This window comes from Scomber japonicus, chromosome 21 (genome assembly GCF_027409825.1).
Source record: "Scomber japonicus isolate fScoJap1 chromosome 21, fScoJap1.pri, whole genome shotgun sequence".
Taxonomy (NCBI): domain Eukaryota; kingdom Metazoa; phylum Chordata; class Actinopteri; order Scombriformes; family Scombridae; genus Scomber; species Scomber japonicus.
The window spans coordinates 1511554-1523790 of NC_070598.1; the positions used below are offsets into that span (position 1 = coordinate 1511554).

The following is a 12237-nucleotide window of genomic DNA, read 5'->3' on the forward strand; positions in this document are numbered from 1 at the left end:
AGCAATCTCAAAGTGCTACAGAGTAAAAACGACACATAAAATCAGCAATCATATGCTTTTTTAAAAAGGTGGGTTTTCAGGCCACATTTAAAAGTGTCAGTAGCCTGTGGTGCCCTCAGGTGGTCTGGGAGGGCGTTCCAAAGACGGGGGGCGGCGGAGCAGAAAGCCCGATCTCCCATTGTGTGGAGCTTAGTCCTTGGGGTTTTAAGGAGATGGGTGGAGGAGGAACGGAGGGAACGTGTGGATGTCTGAGGAGTGAGGAGGTCCTTGAGGTATGTGGGGGCAGTTCCATGGAGACACTGGTGGGTGAGGAGGGAGACCTTATACTCAATGCGGAATAGGGATGCAACGGTACTCAGTAAAATATTGAACCGTTCGGTCCGCTCTGCACGGAACAATACAACCTTATGGATCGCGAGTTTTCAGTTTCGCAATTCATTTTGCATTGATGCTTTACAGACCACTGTGTGTGTGTGTGTCTGTCTGTCCATCTGTCCGTCCAGGCAGGTGAAAAGCCCACCCACCGAGTTAATGTCCAATCACTGTTGTGCCTCCACCCACTCAACCCCTCTCACACAGTAACTGGAGCAGGTTCAAGGTGCAGCTCACACACAGAAACAAAGAGGCATGGCCAGCACCAGCGGAGGAGTTGACGGAGAAAAGTTCGAAGCAACGGCTTCATTCAAAACTCCGGTGTGGGTTAATTTCGGTTTCGCCGTTGAATACATGCAGGAGTCTCTCGTATATTGATAGCGGCTCCCTGACGCCCGCAAATGAGACACAATGTCCTGGAATCTGGATCGAGCAAGCTAGAGTGGGCGCTAGTGAGTGACTGTACGTGTGTGTGTGTGTGAGACTATCAATGCAGTGGGTATAAGAGCACAACGTCCTTATAGCTGTGTGTTGCAGCTTATTAGACCGACCCCCCCCACCGGACCGACACCGATCGCGCGGGGTTACCTGTACCGTTGCACCCCTAGTTAGGAAGCTGGTAAGTTAACTCTGATCTGCTTCACAGATTTAAAAATGAATGATTCTAAACGAGGTGAAAACGTTTACCTGAAGTCAAACTGTCTGCTTTCAGGGTTTTCTCTCAGTTTGTCTCTGATGGTCTGGAAGCTCCTCTGATACTCAACATTTAGATTACAGCAGGCAGAGATCCGCTGCAGCAGCACCGGCCTACCACACACACACACACACACACACACACAGACACAGACACACACAGAGATACACACACACACACACACACATACATCAGTCATAAAGTACATATCATTGTTGGTTCCTTCAGCAATTTCAAATCAGCAATCATCATCCAGCTTTTCTCTCTCCTTGATTTGTCTGTTTGAGCTGCTGGAACACAGTCTCTCTCTCTCTATCTCTCTCTCTCTCTCTCGCTCTCGCTCTAGTGAGACACGAAGAAGAAATAAGAATGGAGGAACTTTCTGAGGAAAGTTGGTTAGAAACTTTAAACATATCGTTTTTGTCTTTTATGCCAGAGGAACATTATCAATATCTCCTCCACAGTCGCCATGTTTGTCTCATAACCTTTTGACTCTGTGCTGCCCCCTGGTGGATGTATTGACTGTGTGCTGCCCCCTGGTGGATGTATTGACTCTGTGCTGCCCCCTGGTGGATGTACTGACTCTGTGCTGCCCCCTGGTGGATGTATTGACCCTGTGCTGCCCCCTGGTGGATGTACTGACTCTGTGCTGCCCCCTGGTGGATGTATTGACCCTGTGCTGCCCCCTGGTGGATGTATTGACTCTGTGCTGCCCCCTGGTGGATGTATTGACTCTGCGCTGCCCCCTGGTGGATGTATTGACTCTGCGCTGCCCCCTCATGGATGTATTGACTCTGTGCTGCCCCCTGGTGGATGTATTGACTCTGTGCTGCCCCCTGGTGGATGTATTGGTCAACATCCATGCCAACATACAGGACGAATGGAAGTATGTGAGCAGTGACGGTCGTATACATTTTCGTACGTACGTTGAGCATAAATGGTCCTTTACTCACTGAGAAATAGTTTCCCTACAGTGACAATAAAGTATTTCTTCATGTCTTGATGTATCTGTGTCTGGTGTTGAGTACCTGCTGTGGTCCCAGATGCGAGCCACGTCCTGCGACAGGTAGCTCCTGCAGGTGCTGATCATCTGGTTGGTGACTTTGAGCAGCAGGGAGGTCATTCTCTCTGAGGTGTTGTAGTACTGAGAGACGGTGTGGATCATTCTGATACTGGTCATCAGGCCGGGAATGTGCTCCAGCATTCTGGTCTGTCAGAACCGGAGAGACAGCTGATCTAAACCTGCAGCTCTGGATCCTCAGTGAGGTGTGAGAGTCATAACATTTGGTATGAAGTTTGTATTATATATGTACAGTATCTAAAAGTCCTGAAAGGCCTTTTCATTTTTTGAATAAGTAATTAAGTGGTGTGAACAAAATAATTGACTATAAATTCATGTGCCACCATATAACAGACAGAACTCAGCTAACTGTCACCAGTTTGATTCTTGCTGCTCTTGCAAATAAACGAAGAGAGGAAATCAATTAATCAATTTAACATTGTTAATGATAAATAAGTGTTGGTAAGATGATGAATTCATAAATCAGTTAAACTAGTTTTAATGACATTTGCACCATTTTTTTACCAGAAGACTGAATGCTCCTGAAAATGTCAAATGGTGTAACCACAAAAGAATGATAAATATTAAATATTGTATCAGCTACAGTGTATTTAAGTGGACTTGTACTAATAATGACTTCATTTAAAACATGTAAATGTTTCCTGATCTCCATGGTAACCAGATGAAATGTAATATTTAGAACAATAGTATTCCATTAGCTTTATTTAATATAAAAGTTATAATGTAAGATCATGCCTAACTAGTTGATATGGTGTTAGGTAGGAAGGAAGGAAGGAAGGAAGGAAGGAAGGAAGGAAGGAAGGAAGGAAGGATGTAAGATCATGCCAAACTAGTTGATATGGTGTTAGGAAGGAAGGAAGGAAGGAAGGAAGGAAGGAAGGAAGGATGTAAGATCATGCCAAACTAGTTGATATGGTGTTAGGTAGGAAGGAAGGAAGGAAGGAAGGAAGGATGTAAGATCATGCCAAACTAGTTGATATGGTGTTAGGTAGGAAGGAAGGAAGGAAGGAAGGATGTAAGATCATGCCAAACTAGTTGATATGGTGTTAGGAAGGAAGGAAGGAAGGAAGGAAGGAAGGTGTTTTATTGACTATTTACTGTTTTTAAGCAAGTTGAATTATTTGGTACAAAGTTTTTATGGTTACACCACTTAGACATTTTTGCCATAATCCTCTAATATATTCTCGCAAAATAGATTAACACAAATGGACACAAAAAACCTCACTGCTTTTTGGTGTATATTGTTTTTTTCCTACCCTCTAAAGTTTAGAGAAGATTGTTAGTCTGAATAAAAAGACATTAAAATTCTGTTTTTACCGGAGTGCATTTCCCCAGCGGTCCAAAGAACCTGTCCAGCGTGTGGAGGAACTTCACGTTGTCCTTTGCCTCGTTGGCCACGACAGTGATGTCACCATCCTGACAGAATTAATCAATCAATGAATTAATCAATCATGATATCAGCCATGTAAACAGAACTGCTGTCAGATCAGTTTGAACTCAGTTACAATGAATGTGAATTTAAACTGAAGCTGACCAACTCTCTCCAGGTACGAAGCGTTCGCGACTTGGCCACCTGCAGAACTCCCAGAGTCCTTTTCACCTGAGGACGCTTCACCTCCTCCATTAGACTGACACACACACACGGACGGACGGACACACACACACACACACACACACACACAAAAAGAGATTAAAAGAAGGAAAAAAGCGACTAAAGATGACGATTAAAGGACGGTTCCACAGTGTTTCTGGTGTGTTAAACCAGCAGTAATCATTCACTGTATTAGATATTAGATGAGATTAAACTAATTAAGGTCATATTTCCAAATTGATGAGATGAGCTAGATTATAATAAACTTTAATGATCCCTGACAGTTAATCTGACGTCTGAAGAGAAGATGTAGAATTAGTTCAAATCGTGCGTCTACCTGTTAAAGGTGACCATGCGTCTCTTCCAGTGCTCCAGCTCAGCTGATGGTCCAACGTCATCCGCCTCCCTCCTCATCTGCTCGCTCTCCGTCAGCACCTGCTTGATCTGATTGGTCCACACTGAGACCACGCCCTCCAGACGCTCCACCAGCTCGCTGTTATTGGCTGAGAACAGACGCACGATCTGCTGTTATTAAAACTATGGATGAGACTTTCATTTGTATGTGTGCATCCTGTGTTTGTTGCAGGAAATCAGCAGCTTAGGAGATAAAAATTAACTTTTTTTAAAGTTTGCACAATCAAAAGTTACATTTCAGAATACTTTGACTATAATTATGCAACAGATAAACAATTCAGGTCTTTAAAATCAGGTCTAAGGACTGTATAGAAGGTGGATTCACTTCTCTAATCTCAACATTCACACTCAGCCCCTAAAGGAACAACACTTTAGCAGGCTGTTCTATAATTTTGGGCCTCTTTGTTATAAAGTTAGAGTTTGGAACAGAGGATCTAAGGCTGCAAACTGGCTCATAAAGACTCAGCAGTTCTGTATAAAGGAGGAGAAACCCATGGATAGCTGTAAAGGTCTATGACAGACTAGCAGGAGCTGGGAATCTGAGATGTCTGTTAAAAAATGTCTGAATCAGCTGAAAGCGTGAAAGTAGGTTTGGTCTGATTCCTGCCAGTAATGAGTTACAATAATGAAGTCTGGAGTGTGTGGAGAACCTTTTCCAGGTCACGGTGAGAGAACATGTGATAGTTTTGATGTGGAAGAAATGTCTTTGAGCTGTTTTCAAATACCCGAAAAGGACACCTACAGATTTCTTGCTGTTGAAGGTAGGCATGGGATGATAACCGTGTTCAAGGTATACCATGATTTGAAAAAGCCACGATAACCGAAACCGCCAAATTTTCTGTCATACTGTTCCTAAGGTATGAGCTGCTTTTTGTCTGGTCAAAGACAGGAAGTGCTGGTCAAAGACAGGAAGTGCTGGTCAGAAACCCCTCAGATGGTGCCACTGCAGCGTAGAATATCACAACCCCTCACACTGTCATTACAGATTCAGGTTAAATGAACATGTCTGTCTTTATTTTTCTTCCTTTTAGGAACATTTTAGAGCTGTAATCCCAATACCGCAATACCGTGATACTTTTGCTTATGGTTATCATACCGCCAGAATCTCATACCGGCCCATGCCTAGTTGAAGGTGTAGCTGTGGTCGGCCTTCTTACCTGCGGAGGTGTAGTCTGCAGGGCTGCTCAGCTGGCTGATGACACCAGGAAGCTCGACCTGCTGCAGCTGGAACTTTCTCTCCATGTTGACTCTGGCCGAGCTCAGATTACTGACGAACTGATCTACTGAGGACAGAAAGGACCGGACGTCTGGACAGGACACACCGTCCTGCACTGTGCCCCAAATCTGCACAGAGAAGAAAGTTTCAGCTGAGTGAAAAACAGACATTGTTAATTCAGGCCTGTTTTCACTGATGGGAGTTTCTTGAAGGTTTTTGTTCTCACAGCACAAACCGAACACATCAGGAGAAACACCAGAAGTTATCTCACCTGCTAATTTAAGTCTTATTCACATCTGCTCTCAATGACAGAACTGAGCCAACATGAAAGTATGAAAACCTCATTGAAACCCTGTTTTTAAGAACATAAATAAGTAGAAATCCAGCCTCAGAAGTCAGAACAGAACCTTTCAACAGTATGTCGTGTCATTTGGACATTTTTTTTGAATGAGGTTAAAGGTCAGAGCTCGAGTATGCAGAAACAAACTCCATCACATCTCTCCTCGCTTGGTTTTCTTTAATCTCTCCATGCAAGATGTAAGTGAGGGAAACTTGGATGCAGTGTAAGAGATTAGGGATTTACCCTATGAGTCATGGTGCTGGTGTGTGCTCAGTGCTGCTCCTGGTGGCTGGAGGCTACATAAATGTTGTTTTAATCAATACAGTTGCAAAAACCTCTCTACTCTCTAAGGCTAGATAGGTTACATTCATGACTAAATTTCCTGCCTCATATCATTTTCCCACCTGCAAAGCAACTAAGGAGATTCTTTGACATCTGCTGAGTTTGTACCAAATAAATTCTCTTCAACCACTCGTATCTACTATTTCTTCTTCATAGGAAGTAGGACATAGATCTCTAAATGCTAAAAGTTCTTTTAGGTTATGTAGAAACACTCTTTGTGGTTGTGTTTGGTAAAAAAAAAAAAAATCAGCGGAGCATGAAGAAGAGATGCTGGTGTGTACCTGCTGTGATCTGAGAGCAGGTAACATGATGTGAGACAGCAGAGTTTCCAGGCTGGTGAGGATGCTGCCGTCACTGCAGTCCAACGTGCTGAAGTTCACCTCCTGTAAACACAGCAGGTACAGCAGCATGACGACACACAGGTGAAGACAGAAGTTACGCTATCTGCAAGAGCACTGACTGACCTGCTGGACGTTAGCAGTGGTGATGGCCTTGTCTGTGGTTCTCAGGAAGAACAAACACTTCCCCAGTAAAGGCTGGAAAAAAACAGAAAGATGGCAGGTTTAGTTCAATGTGGTGCATTAGGATCAGGTATAGTGATCTAATGGTGACCACAAAGATCATGTCCACTTCGCTCTGTTGTCACATTTTGGGAAAACCTTTTTATGTTCATCTCACATTAAATACTGACTGTACTGCAGCTAGAGGACGGCCTGCAGGGAGTTTCTTCACTTCTTTTCAGTTCTGAAAATTAAGATTCCCTGAAAAGTAAAATGTTTATACCCAAACCCAAGAAATACATGGACCCGAACCAAAGCAGGGACTTTAAAAATGGAAGAAGAAAAAGTGAGATTGAGCGTTTCTGTCTGTGAAGCACAGCGTTAACGGCACATAAAGAGCTCAGCAGCCTTTAAGAACGAGACTCATCAGACTGAGTGAGGCTGCTTATAATCAGGTTTTTAATTCTCTGCATTTTATGTCTAATTAACGGTCTTATGCAGCACTTGTTACAGAAGCTGTCAGATCCAAACTTCTGCCCAGATTAGGGATCTGTGGTTGTTAGACTGGACCAGTTTCAGCTGAGTCCAATCCCCAGGGTTTGGGTCTCAGTTTGAGATTCACAGACAGTCACCCAAACACTCTGTAAGGCTATGACTATTATCTTCATGAAAAATTAATCAGTCAATTATTTTCTCCACTATAAACTTTCAAAAAATGGTGAAAATGTTTGATCAGTTTTCTGAAAGCCCAACATAATGTCCTCAAACATCTCAAAGATTCAGTTCACAGAGGACAAAAAGAAACCTGAATATTCACATTAAAATGTGCTTTTCCTACCTCTCTGACAAAATAAAACATCTTCTTATTGAGCCTAAATGCTACAGACCTCTAACTCTTATTGTTGTTATTATATATAGGTTGAAATTATTTGTTTTGTTCTATATAGTCATATTATCTTCTGTAATGGAGGTTTTAAATAAGCCCATTAAGGGTTTTCTGCCTCTCCATGCATCTCCATTATCTTCATTTTGCGTGTGTCATTTTCGTGCAAAACAAACTAAACTAAGAAACTAAACTAGGAAACTACCAAATGCGTCTGTTCAAACCTTTTTTTTTTAAATATTAGAAACTCATTGTGTTCAATAAAGCCTCTGAGACTGGACAAGAGGAACAAAATAAACTCAACTTCAAAAATGTCTCCAGCAGGATCCTCATCATGTCAGCATTGAGTTTGAGGGTTTTTCTTCATTGGTTATACACTAGCACGGCCTGTATCTAGCAGCCACAGCGCCATCTGGTGGTCTTTTTGTGCATTACACACTTCATTCAACGGTAAAGATTGGATTAAATAGATTTAGTTGTTTTTTTAAGCAGATATCATGACACAATTTGGTCTCGTGTTTTTCTTCATTGGTTATACACTAGCAAGGCCTGTATCTACCAGCCACAGCGCCATATGGTGGTCTTTCTGTGCATTACACATTTCATTCAACGGTAAAGATTGGATTAAATAGATTTAGTTGTTGATCATGACCAGATCATGACACAATTTGGGCTCGTGTTTTTCTTCATTGGTTATACACTAGCACGGCCTGTATCTAGCAGCCACAGCGCCATCTGGTGGTCTTTTTGTGCATTACACCCCTCATTCAACGGGTAAAGATTGGATTAAATTGACCTCTACCAAACAGTTGAGCAGATCTACAGTTTAGAAATGTTTTATTAAAAAATATGAATCAATTATCAAAATAGTTGCAGATGATCTCTGTTGATTGACTGATTGTTGCAGGTGTAATGTTCTGTTTGTGTGCTATAATATCACGTTTATTCTGTGCAACTGATACATAAGATGAGTGAAAACATTTTTCAGGTAGCAGTCAACATGCAGACACCTGGATTATAAACTTATTGCGATAATACCTCTAAAACCATGAGTGTGATGTTACTGCACAGTGTTTCTCACAGAGGAAGCAACTTGGCAAGAAATAGATGGCAGAGTAACCCGACTACTCACCCTGATCAGACTGGTCCGTGTGCAGTTTCCAGGGTTTTATATCACCTTGCTAACCACCAAACAAAGCAGCCCACAGGATTTTCTTCCATAGTAACACAACACAGACTCAGTTATTATCTCTGAGGCAGGACAATGGTGACCATGAAACAGGCAGCATGGCACTGAGCTCAGAATGAGACTAAATGTCGATAACTCCTCAGTGTGCTTGATAAAACAAGCAAACCAACACATTAAAATGAAGCGGAAACCAAAATAAATATACAAAATCCTCCCCTGACCCAGCTGTCCTGGCCTGGACCTCAATGACCTCAAGCCTGCTACAGCTCATGTATAGAGTTCACATAATAAGTTGCATTATAATTAATTTCTTGCATAGTTTTACAGAAAGTAAAGCAGGAATGCACAAAAGCAAGTTTAGATGTTGATGTAGCTCCTGAATTTAGTTCTTGTGGACTATTTGGGTTTTTTAAAAGCATTTAGTGAAGAGAACTCTTAGTTTTCTTTGTGTAATTCAGTTTAAGTTGCATTAGAATTGGACTTTCACCTAAAACAAGTGTGATTAAGCAGTTGAGTCCTACCTCAGAGCTCCCTGTAGTGAGGAAGAGTTTCTTCTGAGCCACAGCTGAGGTGGCCACATCCACAGAGGAGGAATGACTGGACGACAGATTCTGGAGAGAAAGATTAATATATGAAAGTGGAGACAGAGAGGAATATTGAGACAAAGGAAGAGAGCAGAGGAAAGAGAAAGGAGACAGAAAGGGACAGAAGTTGCACCTGAATGAGAAGAAAACAAAGAAAAAGAAACAAAAAAGTGAAATTGTACATAAATATAAATCAAGAGAGAAAGAGAGAAAAGTTACCTGCTTCATGTTCTGATAGAAGAAAATCAGCTTCTTGGATCCGTTTGCAGCAAAGAAATCATCAATCAGAGTGAACTGGAAGAATCAGACATGATTAATTAAGTAAAGCTCATTTCAGTGAGTTTATAGTTTCAGATCCAGACAGTGATGCTCACCTTATCATCAGAGATGAGGGCATCCTCCATGTCTGCCTCCGCCAGGGTCCCAGCATCCACCAGTCTTCCCATCAGGTATTTGTGTCGTGCGTCCAGCGTCGCTCGCCGCTCCTCCTTCACAGCTCTCGCCTGCTTCGCCATCTCTCTCCTCGCCTCATTGGACAGCAGCACCGTCCTTTTACCAGACACCTGGAGAGAGATTAGATGCAGTAAATACTGTCAACACTTTGTCAGTCACTGGTGCCACAAATAAAGTCGATTTAATTAAATATTTGCAATAGAAATTAATGCATAAATAAGTGTAACAGGCAAAATTACAGCAATTTCTATATAGATATATTCGTTCTCAAAATGACTCACATGTGATTCTAAAAGTCAGATTTTCTTTCTTCGTCATACCTGCTGCCTACATTTCCCACAATGCAACCCAACCAGAGACAGTTCAGTCAGAGATTGGGGTGTGTTATGCTGGATTTTTGTAGTCACCAGCCACAACCAACATTGCTTCAAGTCATCAGTGACGTCACTTGAGGCAATCCATCAGATTTCACACAGCAGACTTTAAACTGCTTTTTTACAACATCTGGAAACACATCCTACCATCACATCACTGGTTACTCACTGAGGCGCCAGCGGCCAGGGACGGAGCGGCCGCTGGAGAAGAGATGTGATTGGTGGCTCTCAGGTTCTGGCCTCCTATTCGCCGGTGTCCTCTGACGGTCGCATCTGGGGTTTGGAGGACAAAACAGTGACATTTGGCAAACAAAAAAACAAAGGTTTGCCTGATTCTTCACAAGATCTAAGAAGTTGTATCTGACAATTTCAAAGTCCTCCTCATTACTAGTAAGGCTTTAAATGGATCAGCTCCTCTGTATCTCTATAATACTCCATTATGTCATTTATGTTTTCTTGATGCTCGTTACTTAACTGTTCCTCAATTTCACCAAAACATCTACTGGTGAAGCATTTGCCCATCGAGCTCTTTGGAATAAACTACCACTGCACATTATTACCTGTGCATGTGTGTATTTGTGGAATAGTGTCATTATCAAAAAGTAGTATAAGTTCATTTTATTAAATATGCTTGAGTGTAAGTATAAGTATAGCAAGTATACTACGGACCATGGACTTGTAGTGTACTAGAAAGTTTACTAATTTAATACCTCTTCGGACTAAATTGGAACATTTTTAAGTTTATAAAAGTATCCTTTAAGTATACTTTATAAGGTCATTTTAAGTTTACAAAAGTACACTTTCAAGTATACAACTACTATATACTACTAGTGTACCAGGTTTATACTTCTAGTCCACATTTTAGTTTATTGAAGTATACTTAAAGTATAGCACAAGTACACTCTTATATATATAGTGCCATTGTACTAGTTATATATTATATGATCATGAACATATAAGTTTATAACAGGGGTAATACCTCAAAGCTAATGTGTGGAGTGAAAAACAGTTTTATTCTGCTAAATTAAACGTAAGCACGAGTCAATGACTTGGATCCAGATTTACTAAGTATTAGTACTTTGTGGCAGAAAGAAGTAAAACGTATACTAAAGTACAAGTATAAGCTTTAGTATTAAAGTATAAGTGTAAGTCTTAGTATTAATGTACTTAGTCTTTGACTTTTCTTTATACTTTTCAGTATAAGCCAAGTATACTTCACTATACTATTCTTAAGTATATATAATATAGTACATAAAAAGTAAACTTCACTTTTAAATTGACAATAGTTTCAGCTCATGAATGGATCACTGTGTCATCTGTACCTCTGCGGAGGTGAAGTAGAGGAGGTCTAGGTTTTGCCTCCTCCTCTTCCTCCTCTGTCCCAGCGACCTCCTGGCTCTTCAGCCCAGGATCGAGGCTCTGTTCTGGGGCAGACTGGACTTCCTGCCCCCCTGCCGGCAGCTCTGTGTCAGAGGAAGGAGCACAGCTGATCAGCCCAGGATCAGAGCTGCCAGCTGGTGGAACAACAGGCGAAACGTCTGTATCTGCCATCTGAGGGTCAAGACATATTCAGCTTAAAAGTGAATAAAATGTTGACAGAGCATTTTATTTTTTTAAATCCACATACTCAGATGTCATCATGTTTCATTTATTTGTTTTATTGTTGTAATTTTAAGTGCAAAATTGTATTAATTCTGCTCTCTTCATTTTTGTCTATAATTTTTGTCGTTTTAATCGTGCTATGTGAAGGTCTGTATGACAGCTGCCTATCAATAAAGTTGAGTTGAGTTCAATCAGTCAGATTTTGAATGACTATCTCTCCCATCTAAACCTTTGATGAAATCAGACACAAACTCTACCAGCACTGAGTTTAAATCTTCATATTAATCAAACTGAACTACACAGAGAGAAATACTTTAGAAGATAAAAAGAAAAGAGTGGAGACTGACCTGAGGACGAGTCACTGCTGCTCCAAAACACTGAAGCAGAGACACTGAGACAATATGAGAGAGAGAGAGAGAGATAGAGAGACAGAGAGAGAGAGAGAGAGAGAGAGAGAGAGATGCAGTGAAATCAGGAAGTTAATCAAAATTGCCTCTGCCAGGGAAAGTTTGACTGTCGCCATGGTAACCCTGGCTGGGAGGTGTATGTATTAGTGACTTGGCAACTAGACATACAACAAAGAAACATTGTTTGTGGAAAAG

General features: G+C 41.4%; 1 protein-coding gene across 1 annotated transcript in view; it reads right to left on the minus strand.

Annotated features, from left to right (window-relative positions):
• Positions 1-11584, minus strand: part of LOC128382766 (dynein axonemal heavy chain 5-like) — a 90035-nt gene extending 78451 nt beyond the window's left edge. Inside the window, 13 exon segments of the mRNA XM_053342777.1 lie at positions 1060-1179; positions 2095-2276; positions 3465-3563; positions 3682-3775; positions 4076-4241; positions 5310-5496; positions 6332-6433; positions 6515-6586; positions 9144-9233; positions 9426-9500; positions 9581-9769; positions 10203-10306; positions 11356-11584. Coding sequence (XP_053198752.1) covers positions 1060-1179; positions 2095-2276; positions 3465-3563; positions 3682-3775; positions 4076-4241; positions 5310-5496; positions 6332-6433; positions 6515-6586; positions 9144-9233; positions 9426-9500; positions 9581-9769; positions 10203-10306; positions 11356-11584 — 1709 coding nt within the window.
• Between the last annotated feature and the right edge of the window lie 653 nt (positions 11585-12237).